At 42.6% G+C, this 16274-nt stretch overlaps 1 protein-coding gene across 1 annotated transcript in view; it reads left to right on the top strand.

Moving 5' to 3' along the window:
* ROR1 (receptor tyrosine kinase like orphan receptor 1) overlaps positions 1–16003 on the top strand; it is a 210474-nt gene extending 194471 nt beyond the window's left edge. Inside the window, exons 6-9 of the mRNA XM_077278145.1 lie at positions 115–432; positions 3578–3823; positions 6520–6731; positions 11757–16003. Coding sequence (XP_077134260.1) covers positions 115–432; positions 3578–3823; positions 6520–6731; positions 11757–13181 — 2201 coding nt within the window. The 3' untranslated portion in view covers positions 13182–16003. The remainder of the gene's footprint in view (positions 1–114; positions 433–3577; positions 3824–6519; positions 6732–11756) is intronic.
* The last annotated feature ends 271 nt before the right edge of the window (positions 16004–16274 follow it).

The following is a 16274-nucleotide window of genomic DNA, read 5'->3' as shown; positions in this document are numbered from 1 at the left end:
TAGTAAGAGAGGAAAAAACAAAAGCTCAGAAATGAAAAAATGCCTTAGTCCTGGAGGGGTTAATGTATCCCTTGGTAATTTATTTTATCTACTGCCCCATTTTTCCCATTTCAGCTGCCTTCACCATGATCGGCACCTCCAATCACCTATCGGATAAATGCTCGCAGTTTGCCATCCCGTCGCTCTGCCATTACGCCTTTCCATACTGCGCCGAATCGTCCTCGTTGCCCAAACCGCGAGACCTGTGCCGGGACGAGTGTGAGATCCTGGAGAACGTCCTCTGTCAGGCCGAGTACATCTTCGCCAGATCCAACCCTATGATATTAAGGACATTAAAACTTCCCAACTGTGAGGACCTCCCGCAACCCGACAGCCCGGAGGCCAGTAACTGCATACGGATCGGAATACCAATGTCCGACCCCATCAATAAAAGTAAGTGGGAACGATCAGCTCACCCAAGAAGCGGCTGCCATTCGGTCAGTTCATGCCAAGGTTGCACATATCTTCCACCCACACGAGGACACGCGCCAGCGTCTGGCACACAATTCTTGTTTTTTACTTATATTTTTTCCCCAGTGGTTTATGTGGTTAAGTTACTATTTCATTGTTTTGGATTGCTGGGATATTTCTGGTTCCTGTCCCTACACCACGGCCGAACAATAACCACGAGACCCCCATGGTGCCACCGCTGAGGAATGTCCTGTACCATCTAATATAAACACTGCCCCATGCTTCACATCCCATAATATTGCTGCTCAGCAGTTACATTTTTACTTTTTCTTTTAGTTTTGGCTTTTAAAAAATACGGTAGCTCCTCTATTGTGATGTAGAGGGGGCGGCTGGACTAGATTAGCAAGAAACAGAGCAATGATTCTCCAGATGGAAATGTCTGGTATTATCCTAAGTGTCAATGTCACACCAGTCACAGCCACATGAAGAAAAGCGGCGCCCCTTCCCTTGTTTGGAGAAATAAAATGTGGCCTTTTTTTGATATTGTAATTGCCCATTAATACATTTACTAATTATACTAATTATATAACATGTCTAAATGGAAGATCACTACGCGACACACATACATATTTATAGCTCTTCAAAGTCAAGGTTTTGAAATTCTGGCTGTGGCATAAAAGTCTTGAGATCACACGTGTCAATCATGCTCCATCCACACTCCTGCTAAACACAGAAAAAGCAAAAGAAATTAAAAAAAATCCCAGCACTTCCTCACTTCATCTTCTTCTTGTCATTGATTTGATTTTTACAATTACAAAGTCAGACATGTCCTCTCCTTGCCTTCCTCATTGTCCTGTGTGTGGCAACTAGCTGCAGCAGAAGCTTCCCCCCCTCCTTTTTCTCACTATCTTGTGTCTGGAGGTTAGATAACTAACTGCAGCAGAACCCCCTCCCTTCTTCCTGACAATATCCTGTGCATGGCTGCCATCTTCTCTTTCCCACTGTCCTATGTCTTGCTGTAAGGTAACAAACCGCAGCAGGAGCTTCACCCGCAACAGTCTGCAGCAGGAGCTTCACCCGCAACAGTCTGCAGCAGGAGCTTCACCCACAACAGTCTGCAGCAGGAGCTTCACCAGCAGCAGTCTGCAGCAGGAGCCTCCCCTTCCTCTTCCACAATATGGTGCACATGGTTAGAAGACAACTGCTCCTCCTCCCTCTTACTGACCTGAGTGCAGCTGTAATATAACTGCAGCAGGAGCCTCCCCTTCTTCTCAATACCTTGTATGTGGCTGTAAGACAAGTGACTGCATCAGGAACCTCCTACTTCTGGTCCTGACTGTAATATTACTAAGTTACTAAGAATCTTTCCCCTCAATATCCAGTGAATAGCTGTAAGACAACTGTCTGCAGCAGGAGCTTCCCCCACACCATCCTGTGCATAGCTATAAGACAACTGTCTGTAGCAGGAGCCTCCCCACACCATCCTGTGCATAGCTATAAGACAACTGTCTGTAGCAGGAGCCTCCCCCACATCATCCTGTGCATAGCTATAAGACAACTGTCTGCAGCAGGAGCCTCCCCCACATCATCCTGTGCATAGCTATAAGACAACTGTCTGCAGCAGGAGCCTCCCCCACACCATCCTGTGCATAGCCATAAGACAACTGTCTGCAGCAGGAACCTCCCCCACTCCATCCTGTGCATAGATATAAGACAACTGTCTGCAGCAGGAGCCTCCCCCACACCATCCGGTGCATAGCTATAAGACAACTGTCTGCAGCAGGAGACTCCCCCACACCACCCTGTGCATAGCTATAAGACAACTGTCTGCAGCAGGAGCCTCCCCCACACCATCATGTGCATAGCTATAAGACAACTGTCTTCAGCAGGAGCCTCCCCCACGCTATCCTGTGCATAGCTATAAGACAACTGTCTGCAGCAGGAGCCTCCCCCACATCATCCTGTGCATAGCTATAAGACAACTGTCTGCAGCAGGAGCCTCCCCCACACCATCCTGTGCATAGCCATAAGACAACTGTCTGCAGCAGGAACCTCCCCCACACCATCCTGTGCATAGCTATAAGACAACTGTCTGCATCAGGAACCTCCCCCACTCCATCCTGTGCATAGATATAAGACAACTGTCTGCAGCAGTAGCCTCCCCCACACCATCCTGTGCATAGCTATAAGACAACTGTCTGCAGCAGGAGACTCCCCCACACCATCATGTGCATAGCTATAAGACAACTGTCTTCAGCAGGAGCCTCCCCCACGCTATCCTGTGCATAGCTGTAAGACAACTGTCTGCAGCAGGAGCCTCCCTTTCTTCCTCCACAATATGCTGTGCATGGCAGTAAAATAACGGCTGTAGCAGGAGCCACCCCCACACCATCTTGTGCATAGCTATAAGACAACTGTCTGCAGCAGGAGCCTCCCCCACACCATCCTGTGCATAGCTATAAGACAATTGTCTGCAGCAGGAGCCTCCCTTTCTTCCTCCACAATACCCCGTGCATGGCAGTAAAATAACGGCTGTAGCAGGAGCCACCCCCACACCATCCTGTGCATAGCTATAAGACAACTGTCTGCAGCAGGAGCCTCCCCCACACCATCCTGTGCATAGCTATAAGACAGCTGTCTGCAGCAGGAGCCTCCCTTTCTTTCTCCACAATACCCCGTGCATGGGAGTAAAATAACCGGCTGTAGCAGGAGCATCTTGTAAGAGCTTTCAGTTGGCAAACACAGCGGTATCTCAGGATACATAATCTACTGTTTTAGATTCCCCTTTGAGGATCTCGACGCTTGCAGATATTTCCGAGAAACCCCCTCATCTTCCATGACGTCTCCACGACTTAGCATCACATGTTAGGAAACGGTTGAGAGCTTCGGCTCTTGATCACGGCAATTTGATATCTACTACAAACCACTTGGCTCAATCATTTCATTATGGGACATAATCGCCGCTCCGCACAGTAACACATGGATCCTATTTTACTACATACCACAAAATGAGGGTCTACGTTGCCTATGGCAACCCATCGGGGTAACCTTTAGTCCTCCCGGTCTGTGCGCGGTTGCATTTCTTTAGAATTTTGTATTGATTTTCCTGTCTCCATTCTTGTTGCAGATCATAAATGCTATAACAGCAGCGGAGTCGATTACCGGGGCACAGTGAGCGTCACCAAATCCGGGCGGCAGTGTCAGCCGTGGAATTCCCAGTACCCCCATACCCACATGTTTAACGGCATGCGCTACCCGGAGCTTAACGGCGGCCATTCTTACTGCAGGAACCCCGGCAATCAGAGGGAGGCCCCCTGGTGCTTCACCTTGGACGAGAACCTGAAGCACGAAGTGTGCGACATTCCGGCGTGCGGTAAGCGAGGATTCTAGAGTGGAATATCAGTAACTGTTGTGTCGCGATCACGGGAACACGGCCACATTCACCATCTTTACACTGCGACATCGCAATCATGAAACCTTACATAAGGCGACGTGTGTCATGCAACCAAAATTTTGTGCAAAAATAGCATTTGTGCATCTCGTCTTCGACTTCTTTTTGTGCAAGATTTTCGAGCGGCAATATGGTTGTAAAAAACAAACAAACCCACAGACAGGTCCCATGCCAGTCACAGTCCCACACTTCCCTCGTTAAAGTCTAGGCAAGCCAAGTCGCCTGTCGTTTGTGCCCTGAGACTAAATTTCCAACTGCTTTGGATTTTTTGCAACAGTCACTTTACGCAACGCAACCACTTTGCCTTCCATCAGATGGGAAACTATAGCTACACCGCAACTGGCTCTCATGGCAGAAGATCTCAGACAAGTTCTGCTGAAGGATTTGTGAAAATTGTGGCGCAACCTTTTTCACAGTTGTGATTTGCCTGCTAAAACAATGTGTCGTGCAACAATATTTCTTCCATAAGTTGTACGATCAAAAGCATCATGTGCAACTTTCATTAGAGCCGCAATTTGTATATAAATAAAAAAGATAAATCACAGACAGGTCGCGAATCTTTGGAGGCAAAGTCGTGTTTGCAACTCGCAACTAAATCTCCCAACCGCTTTGGATTTTCCGCGACGTCACGTTTCGCCATGCTGCCTCACTGACAATCATTAGATACGAATCTAGAGCTACACAGGGAGTTGCTCGCTTCACGGAATGTTGTGTGACAACAAATCTGTGCAATTTTTGGTGCAAATTTTTTTGCAGTTGCGATTTGCCTGTTTTTGTCTGCAGTGCTGCTGTCACGTCGACAGCGCTGCAGCCGATCAGTGAGCTTAGTGATTCTGCCTCAGTTGATGGCCTGAGCAGCTCCCAGCCGCTTAGCTCACTGATTAGTTGCAGTGCTGTCGATGTGATGTCAATACTGCAGACAATTACAGACTCCGGAAGCAGCGGAGGAGACTTGGTGCTGGACTCTTCTGGAATTCCTGAAACCAAAATACCCCTTTAAGCGGAGATTGGTATCAATAAAAGCAATTATCATTTTGCAGCAGCTTTATTTTTAGGGAACTCCTAAATTGACCCATAGGATACATTTCCAGTAATGGGCGGGTGGGATGGGGGGAATGTACCCCCTGCAGGCTCATGCCTCTACCCCGACGCACGTCCTTCTGTCCGTGAGTTTGGAAGTTTGATATTCTCCTTTCTTGTGGAGAGAGGGAGGCGCCTGTTTCGTGTTAGCGGGGCTACTGTGCCGCGTGATGCGGCCGCCCCTGGACACAGGCTGCCTTTGTAGTCCATGAAAACCGAGCCGTGCTAAGGAACCGTGCGCAGCCGGCATCTGAAAGCCACAACATCCCAAACAGGAAATTCCCCAACAAGGCAAAGCTTCACCGCTGCTCCATGTGTGCAGCAAGTCCCGAAATTACATCAAGTATTCTCACTGTAGATGTTTACAAGGAAAGAAAATATCCGCACCGATATCTCAGGGCCAGAGGATTTCTAAGTCAGCGGAAGGGCCCCAGTTATAGGACTAATTGGTCCCATTACTGTTCGCTTCCATGTGTGACCCTGCGGTTTCTATTTACAATGATGATACTATACTTGTCAGAAACTCCCCCCCAGAGCTCCTAGTGGCTCGGAATATGTAACATGTATCAGAGATATATAGATATATATAGATAGATAGATAGATATAGATATATATATATATATATATATATATATATATATATATATCTAGATATATATCTATATATATATATATATATATAGATATATATATCTATATATATATATAGATATATATATATTTGTCATTTTTCTTTTCTGAATATTTAAAATCTTATAAGTACAGCAACTTTACAATTTTGAGTAAAACTTTACGACCCGTTTCATCATTTGCGGGTATCTTTTGTGAATCACTTTCCTTTTCTTTGTCTCGTTGACTTTCTTTTTGCACCCACTTTTTGAAAAACAGCATGAATTCTCTAAAAAAAAAAAAAGACAAATAAATTTTTTTTTTGCCTTTAACCTTTTCGGTGACTTTTAAACTCAAAAAGTCACGTTATTCTAACATTAAAAAAAAAACAAAAACAAAACATGAAATCGCTCCAGGGGACAACTGCAAAATTTTTTCAACTTTTTAAAAAGTCGCAAATTGGTGAAAGATGAAAATATCTAGAAACCCCAAACTTTGACCACAATAATGGACGTAAAGAAAAAAATAAAAACAAAATGTATAAGATAGACTGTAAAAAAGGCTCAAATGAAAGGATGAATAAGACGCAAAACAAAAGGTGAAAAGTACTAAAAACGACACAACAAGAAGTGCAAATGGCACAATGAATGAGACCCTTAAAGTACCCTGGTGGTCTCAGGAAAATCTGTTAACTATTGCATGAATTCGAGAGGTTTTCCCTTTTTTTAGGTTCGGGATCTGAGATTTTTCGGGACAGATGGCAAACATGTAATACTAACCCTATCACAGGGGGCATTTATTTATCAAAAATTCAAAGTATCAGTTGTTAGAATATTAATTATTGGGTTTTCTTTTATTTTTTTTACTTTGGCTTTACTGGTTCAATTCGTTTCATGAGTTTTTTTTTTTTTTTTTTTTAACATATTAGAAACGCAGGATTCTAAAGAAAAGAACAAGATGGAAATTCTCTACATCCTGGTCCCGAGTGTCACCATCCCGCTGGCGATCGCTTTGCTGTTTTTCTTCATTTGCATCTGTCGCAATAACCAGAAGGCGTCTTCTCCCGAGGTGCAGCGACAACCCAAGCACGTCCGGGGGCAGAACGTCGAGATGTCCATGTTAAACGCATATAAACCAAAGGTAAGAATTACTGCGCCCATTGGGAACACATAGCACGAGCTGCCATTTTTGGGACCAGATTCATCCTTTGTTTTGTGGTAATCATTGATGCGCTTTGCGCCAAATACTTCAAAATGGAATTTTGCAAAATAAAAAAATGCTCTTTATTGTTCTTTTTAAACTTTTTTGCAGCTATTTGAAGTCGCAAAAGTATAACAACTTTTCCAAAAAAGTCACAATTGATGGATCTGCCAAAAAACATGGAAACTCCAACCCAATAATGCAAAAATAAAAAAGAAAAGCGGAAATATAAAATAGACTTTAAAAAAAGGGGGAAATTAAGAGAAGAATAGAGTGAAAAACACCAAAAACGAGACCAAAAAAGGCTCAAATGCAACAATGACTCGGACCCAAAGTGCTTCTTTACAAAGTATATAATAGATTAGTAAATTAATCGGCCCCAAATAAGTTTTGGCAGTTTTGGTATTTTGATTGATCGATGTAGGCACTATCTTTGGGACGTGCAACTAAATGGAAAACGATGGGTTCATCACCAACCCTGGACGTGCCAACTCTCAGTCACATCTAGAAGTAGCCACACATGTAAATCTGAGGCAGCACTATAATAGACCGGCTTCTTCTCTAGTGCCCTCCCAGTCAGTACTGGTAGCGAAATAGTCTAAAGTCCAGTTACAAAGCTTTTGGAGCTTGATTAGGATGGTGAAAACGTCTATTGACCATGTCTCTTATTTACAAAAGTATGAATTACATTGGACTTTTCTGCAAGGTTCCTTGAAAAGATGATAAATCTGTTTCGTAGTAAAACGATTGTTTGATCTCTTGGATTCTGCAGGAAAAAGGGTGATTTTTTTATGTCAAGTAATGTATTAATGCAATCTTTACGATAGGATGGGGCTAAATAAAGGCATATTTTATCTAGTCGTAGAATAACAATCCTCCATTATAAGCCTCCTCTGTTACCAATTATCACCATTTTAACCTTTTGCAGAATCTAATGCAGAATATTGTGCATGAACCAGAAAGGCGTAAATATGATGTATAGACTGAAAACGTGACCTATCAAAGCCGAAGAAACTGACTTCATAACCACAGACACTTCACAAACATCACAATTTATAGCTATTTGTTTCCACGAAGAAAGACTTCAATGTGAAAAATATCCAGTGGCACCAAACTAGAACCCAACACAATATGAGCAGAATGTAGGAAGACATTACAGAAATATTGCATTCACAATATATAACTACTATAATACTGCCCCCTATGTACAAGAATAGAACTACTATAATACTACTCCTGTGTACAAGAATATAACTACTATAATACTGCTCCTATGTACAAGAATATAATTACTATAATACTGCTCCTATGTACAAGAATATAATTACTATAATACTGCCCCTATGTACAAGAATATAACTACAATAATACTGCTCCTATGTACAAGAATATAACAACTATAATACTGTCCCTATGTACAAGAATATAACTACTATAATACTGCCCCTATGTACAAGAATATAACTACTATAATACTGCCCCTATGTACAAGAATACAACTACTATAATACTGCCCCTATGTACAAGAATATTACTACTATAATACTGCCCCTATGTACAAGAATATAACTACTATAATACTGCCCCTATGTACAGGAATATAACTACTATAATACTGCCCCCTATGTACAAGAATATTACTACTATAATACTGCCCCTATGTACAAGAATATAACTACTATAATACTGCTCCTATGTACAAGAATATTACTACTATAATACTGCTCCTATGTACAAGAATATAACAACTATAATACTGCTCCTATGTACAAGAATATAACTACTATAATACTGCCCCTATATACAAGAATATTACTACTATAATACTGCCCCTATGTACAAGAATATAACTACTATAATACTGCTCCTATGTACAAGAATATTACTACTATAATACTGCTCCTATGTACAAGAATATTACTACTATAATACTGCTCCTATGTACAAGAATATAACAACTATAATACTGCTCCTATGTACAAGAATATAACTACTATAATACTGCTCCTATGTACAAGAATATAACTACTATAATACTGCTCCTATGTACAAGAATATAACTACTATAATACTGCCCCTATGTACAGGAATATAACTACTATAATACTGCCCCCTATGTACAAGAATATTACTACTATAATACTGCCCCTATGTACAAGAATATAACTACTATAATACTGCCCCTATGTACAAGAATATAACTACTATAATACTGCTCCTATGTACAGGAATATAACTACTATAATACTGCTCCTATGTACAAGAATATAACTACTATAATACTGCCTCCTATGTACAAGAATATAACTACTATAATACTGCTCCTATGTACAAGAATATAACTACTATAATACTGCCCCTATGTACAAGAATATAACTACTATAATACTGCTCCTATGTACAAGAATATAACTACTATAATACTGCTCCTATGTACAAGAATATAACTACTATAATACTGCCCCCTATGTACAGGAATAGTAATCATCATATTGTTTTATATTTCTGTTTTAGAAGTTTATGTAAAGGACATTGTTGTTTCTTACCATTGTAGACCAAGTCTGTGTATTTTGTAGTATTTCTGATGCCGGACTGTTAATAAACAGTAATTTTCTGTCTTCCTTTAAGATGAAGGCGCTGATCGTAGGATCACAATGTCGGGATCTAGTTTCCAGCTTTCTTTGTGTATTTTATGTTATTGTTATATTTGCGTTGCACTTTGTCATGTAACACATGGCGGTTGGACTGGCAGCGCCAACCCTTGACAGGTTTGGTGATATTATTAGGCTCCTGTGATGTGGGTTTCGGCAGGCAGAGCGTGCGCGGAGGTGAGGGAGAGGTCACTGCGCTTTCATTACTGGGATCTAATTTACAATATGCCAGATGTAAACAAGTTTGGCCTAAAGGATTTGTGTAATGTAAACCATCTGGAGTCCAACAACACAGCTAATTTCCTGACATGGCAGTACACTTAACTGGCTCCATGTTTCAATACTTGGGTCCGATATCCTCTTCTTACTAATTGTGTGAAGAGAAATCAGGCTGTAACATGGTTACTGACTCCACCGGGGTACGGTTTCATCAGGACAATATTTTAGTAATTGGAGAAAAATTGAATGTTTCTGTTTTTTTTTTAGGAGGGATCTCTAATGGGGTTGGAGGTTTTTGTCACAAGGGATGAAAAAAATTACTGTAAATTTTCGGAGTATATATTTTAATTTTTCACAGAAAATTTCTGCGCATCACAGTTTTCTCATCTAGAAAATAAAAAATCTGCAATAAGGTAATTAGCATGTGACAGTCAGTGTACCTGATACATTATATGTCGGATGATGATGTTATACCATACCCTTAAATCTGGGGCGCAGTACCCCCCCAAAAGTGCCGGGGCTCTAGGGTATAAGGCAGTGGAGTCAGTGCCCAAGTTGTGTCCTTAATGGTGTCTCTAATGGTGTCCTTAGTGGTGTCCCTAGTGGTGTTCTTAGCGGTGTCCCTAGTTGTATCCTTAGTGGTGCCCCTAGTGGGGTTCTTAGTGGTGTCCCTAGTGGTGTGCTTAGTGGTGTCCCTAGTGGTGTGCTTAGTGATGTCCCTAGTGGTGTCTCTAGTGGTGTCTCTAGTGATGTCCCTAGTGGTGTCCTTAGTGGTGTCCCTATATGAATCCTTAGTTGTGTCCTTAGTGATGTCTCTAGTGGTATCTCTAGTTGTGTCCCCAGTGGTATCTCTAGTGGTGTCCTTAGTGCTGTCTCGAGTGATGTCCCTAGTGGTGTTCTTAGTGCTGTCCCTAGTGGTGTCCTTAGTGATGTCCCTAGTGGTGTCCTTAGTGATGTCCCTAGTGGTGTCCTTAGTGGTGTTCCTATTTGAATCCTTAGTGGTGTCCTTAGTGATGTTTCTAGTGGTATCTCTAGTGGTGTCTAGTTGAGTCCCTAGTGGTATCTCTAGTGGTGTCCTTAGTGCTGTCTCTAGTGATGTCCCTTGTGGTGTTCTTAGTGGTGTCCCTCATGGTGTCCCTAGTGGTGTCCTTTGTGGTGTCTCGACCTAAGGGAGCCACACTGTCTTCGAGACTGAGGCATTTCTCCAATTCTGCTTTCCCTGGTCTTCCCTAGCTCAGCGTCGCTCTGTAGGCAAATGCACCGCGGCCCCTTTCAAATGAATAAAGGCAGCTGCCCGGGAGCCTCACTGTGTAAGGAGAGTTTACAAAAGGGATGAGATGCTAAATCGGGAATGATAAGGGCAGTACACAATGATGAAGTGATGCTATGTCCCACTGATTACTCCCAGTATCCTATAAAAACTAAAAATGAGGGAATCTGATGAAACGTGATTCCCCACATTTACTCAAAATTAAATGTATTTCACGTGACTCAAATTACTGGAGAAAGCCATTTATTATTCTCTGTGGTGTCTCACCTTCCCCTTCATGTATCATGGCACCGCACCTCTCCCTGCCTGTTCCTCTGCTAGCTCACGTCCTCCCTCCGGCTGCAGTCTTCTATTCCGCTCAGGTGATGTCATGGCCCATATCATCTTGTGAGGTCATGATATCACACGAGGATTAGACAGTGCGAGAGGTGCCAAAGAGGGAAGACAGAAGAGAAGCCCAGAGCTGGAGGGAGGAGGCGAACCTGAATTGGACTGGTCCGAAAAAGAATCTCGCTAAACCGCAGTCCAATTGCCATTTTGCTGGATATGAGTGAATCGAATTTAAAAAAAAAAATAGTTTTCGTGAACCTTATTTTTGGGGAAATCCAAAATAAATTTGCCATAAATCCATTAACTCATCTCTGAAGTTTACCAACATCTTATGGCTGTTCTTTCTTAATATGTCTCTCCTTTAAAATTAATAGAGCTGCTAATGGAAGTACTGTAAATCGTATTTTTAACTCTCGGGTCCTGTATGTGGACTGTCATGTGGACTTTTTCTCTTGTAATAACTCCTAATTTTTGTCTATTTTTTATTTCATACAGACCAAGGCTAAAGAGCTCCCTCTGTCTGCAGTACGCTTTATGGAAGAACTAGGGGAATGTGTCTTTGGAAAGATCTACAAAGGTCACCTCTACCTCCCAGGGATGGATCATGCCCAACTTGTAGCCATCAAGACTTTGAAGGATTATAACAATCCCCAGCAGTGGGCAGAGTTCCAGCAGGAGGCGTCTCTCATGGCGGAGTTACACCATCCCAACATTGTGTGTCTTCTTGGAGTGGTCACCCAGGAGCAGCCAGTGTGCATGCTATTTGAGTTCATGAATCTTGGGGATCTTCATGAATTCCTCATTATGAGGTCCCCCCATTCAGATGTTGGCTGCAGCAGCGATGAAGATGGGACTGTTAAATCAAGCCTCGATCATGGAGATTTTCTTCACATTGCTGTTCAGATTGCCGCCGGAATGGAGTATCTAGCAAGTCACTTCTTTGTCCATAAAGACCTGGCCGCTCGGAACATATTAGTTGGAGAACAACTTCATATAAAAATCTCCGACCTTGGACTTTCGAGAGAAATCTACTCAGCTGATTACTATAGAGTCCAAAACAAGTCCCTTCTTCCGATTAGATGGATGCCTCCAGAGGCCATCATGTACGGCAAATTTTCCACCGATTCGGATATCTGGTCTTACGGTGTGGTGTTGTGGGAAATCTTCAGCTTTGGTCTTCAACCCTACTATGGATTTAGTAACCAAGAAGTCATCGAAATGGTCAGGAAGAGGCAACTGCTTCCATTGTCCGAGGACTGTCCTCCAAGAATGTATAGTCTCATGACTGAATGTTGGCAAGAAATACCATCTCGAAGGCCGAGGTTCAAGGATATTCACATGAGGCTGAGGTCATGGGAAGGACTTTCAAGCCATACAAGTTCCACTACGCCATCGGGAGGTAATGCCACGACACAGACAACATCTTTGAGTGCCAGCCCTGTAAGCAATTTGAGCAATCAAAGGTTTCCTAATTTTATTTTCTCACCGCAAGGAATTCCTCAGGCCCAAATTACTGGTTTTATAGGGCCTCCATTACCTCAAAATCAAAGATTCATACCTATAAACGGATACCCTATCCCTCCTGGATATGCTGCTTTTCCCGCTGCTCACTACCAACCACCAGGGCCACCGAGAGTCATTCAGCATTGTCCACCACCAAAGAGCCGCTCTCCAAGTAGTGCAAGCGGGTCAACAAGTACTGGTCACGTGACCAGCTTACCATCTTCAGGATCCAATCAGGATGCGAACATCCCGTTATTATCCCATATGTCTATGCAGAGCCATCCGAGTAGTATAGGAGTACAATCCTTTGGAAGCAAAGGTATGAAACCCTACAAGGTGGACATGAAACAGTCTTCGTTACTGGAAGACTCTGACCTCCACGGACACAATGACTCCATGATCTCTGCGGAGTTGTAATATTTTGTGGTAGATATGTACATACTATATGCAGGAAAACAATCGGAAGGACATTTTAAGAAGAAGTTTTATATAAAGTATTTTATTGATCTGAGGTCATTCCAGATGTTCGGCAGATGTGTCCTTCAGGTATCTTCTGTGAAGCTAGAATATTGTCCTCAACAGGCAGACGTGTATGCAGTCCAGAAACATGGTGACTCCATTCATTGCCCTAGATGATTGCCTTCTAAAGGGGTTGTCCAGGCTTAAACGTGGACACTACCGTCTACAGGAGTTGTGTAAGATTACAGTTCAGCCCAATTCACTTTAATGGGGGTTGAGCTTTAATAACAGACACAACCTGTAGGGTGAAGAAAGAGTGGTGCTCTTTTTGGAGACAACCCCTTTTTAATTTTGTATATATGCATTTCTAATTATTCCAAAGATCTCAACTGAGCCAAGACTCATTAAAAAGCCATTGACTGCTCGATGTAATAACTAAAAGAATTTGTAATAAGTAAAAGAATTTAGAGGTTTTGTACAATGGCGCCCGAGCACGACATAAATCACTTTCTCGTCCAGGAAAACATTAAAGGTTCGTATCCAAAATTGGGATGTCATGCAATATTAAAGGGGTTGTCCTTGACTTTAACATTGATGGCCTAACCGTCAACAGAGGTGTGCTGCTCCGCAACTGAGCAGTTCCAGTCGCCACCGACACCAGGAACAGCTGACTGGTGGGGATGCCAGGTGTCAGACCTCCACCGATCAGACACAGATGACCAATCCTAAGGATAAGCCATCAATGTTAAAGTCCGTCTAAATGTTTAAGACCCTCTTAAATTGCTATGGTGGCCTTTTTCCTTCTGAACATTGTTACAAACATGGCTGCTTTCTTCCAAAACCAAATCAATTTTTTATGTTTTATCGTAAATAATCCCTTCAGTTTTTCTTTTCCCTTAAATTACAGACTACCTTTTAGTTTGTTTTTCACTTTTTCCCTTTTTATCACTTTGTACCTATTTTTACTTTAAAACATTTTTTCATATCCTTAGCCAAGAAATTACATGCACGGTAAAAAAGCCAACAAGCCGCCAACTACAAGATCAGATAGATGGGAAATTTTTGGATTCGGAGATTGTTAGGACAGGAATCATTTCATGGCATTTGTGATGGCCCCACACAGAAAAGATAGCTGTCCGCCAAAAGATGGTTTGTCCAGCAACCGCCTCTCCCGGCTCCTCCATACACAGTAGCCCTTGCAAGTGCCGAGAGTTCCTGTGTTCTCTATGAAAAAGCCACTGACAGACTCCTCTGACGGCGGCTTATGTCGGAGAACAAAAGGATCGGCAGTTTGGAATGTCAACACGATTAAACGATTTCCAAAAAGTCCAAACCGGATTAATGTTTTGGTCAAAAGTAGCATGTGACTGAGCTGATCGCTGTAGATCCCACCATTGAGATCCCCACTAAGAGATCATAAGTGCCATGGACAGATGTCTGCACATGCGCTCCACCGCTCAGCTCATTGTCTGTGGGACTGCCGACATCTCATCTAATCCATGTGGTTATAATGTGACAGACGACCTCATGCAAACGCAACACGACTGGTTTCCAAAAAGTCAAAAAATGCAAGATGTTTTGGTCGCAAGCCGGTCGCTCATGACTTCACCATCAAATACCGTAATGTAATGGAATCCTGATCGCTGGGGATCCAATCCCTAGGACTTCCACCAGTCACTAAAGTAGGGACCTAAAGTTCTGGGTTTATCTCCAGCAGTCCCATAGACGATGAATGCAGTGGTGGTGCGAGTGTGCACCCATTGCTCCATTTAGACCGAGCACTTTAGAGTCCTACTTTTGGGATCAGTATAGATCCAAGCAGTGAGAGCCAAAGGGATCAGCAAGTTTTTGGATAACCCCTTAAAAGCACAAACTTTTTAGCATGTAAATATGAGGATACCAGGTAACCTGGTAATAAAACCAGTGTAAAATGTCCCCTATCTAGTCATAGGGCAGTATCATAGTAATTATGGGCCTAAATAGTGACAACTGCTTTTGGAAGCTAGAAATATACTCGGACCAGTTGTCACTTCCCGTTACCCAATCTTCTTACATCTTGGCCCGTAGGTAGTGACATTGGGCAAGAAATGTCCCACTTTTAAGGCATTGAGCGCTCCACCCTATGATATGACGGGAAGGAGTAAAAAAATATATATATATTACTTTGCAAAACATTTTAGGAGTTTGCAGTTTCTCCGCAGCCGGAGAGCCGCAGGTTGGAGGCCACCGCTCGGTACCAATTGGTTCAGTTTTTCGTTATCACTCCCTCTCCATAAGCGTCGCTCTGTTCGGGCGTCTTCACAAACGTTCCCATTGCTTAGGTATCCAGTGAACTGCGGCTGCCACTTACTTACTGTCGTCTTTTGTTTTCTTCTTTGTGTTAAACCTTTTTGTAGTGAATATACGTTGTTCTTATGAAAACCACTCAGCATTGCTCAGACCGTATTTCTGATATGATGATGATCTTGACACTGTCGGTTTTTGTACATAAATACTAGTTTTTTTTGTAATTACGGGGGAGAAGAAAGTGTTTGCTAAATTTACAGTTTTGTATTATGAGTTTTGCACAAAAAGTGTTATGTTTTATACCGCAGAAGTGGAAATACAAGGCTGCGTTTTACCTGCTCGTGTTCTCTTCTTTTTGTTACAAACGTGGAAATGTTTTACTTTTTGCCGACAGCAGGGGGCGCTGGTGAGAGGATCGTATTGGATAGTATTGATTGCTATATATTGCTGTCCCTTTAGGGCACGGCCAGGCGGCCATATAAATTGGACCGAGATGGATCGCAGTATACGGACTGGCCGGCGGCTATCCCGGCCCGAATGAGTCAGCTGCACAGAAATACATGACGCTGTCACACTCAGCCCATCGGCCGTGCATCGGGCTACAGCACGGCCACATTCGCTCGAAGGTTGCTCATGACAGTCTTAAAGGAAGGTGCTATGTGCTGACTCTTCATTCCCAGAATTTAGACTTGAGCACAACTAAACGTACCCGGTAGAAATAAAAAATAAAATAAAAAAACACACCCAATGGAGTAAAAAATAAAT

This window comes from Ranitomeya variabilis, chromosome 8 (genome assembly GCF_051348905.1).
Source record: "Ranitomeya variabilis isolate aRanVar5 chromosome 8, aRanVar5.hap1, whole genome shotgun sequence".
NCBI lineage: Eukaryota > Metazoa > Chordata > Amphibia > Anura > Dendrobatidae > Ranitomeya > Ranitomeya variabilis.
Note: the sequence above shows the minus strand (reverse complement) of the source record. Positions and strands in the feature narration are given on the sequence as shown.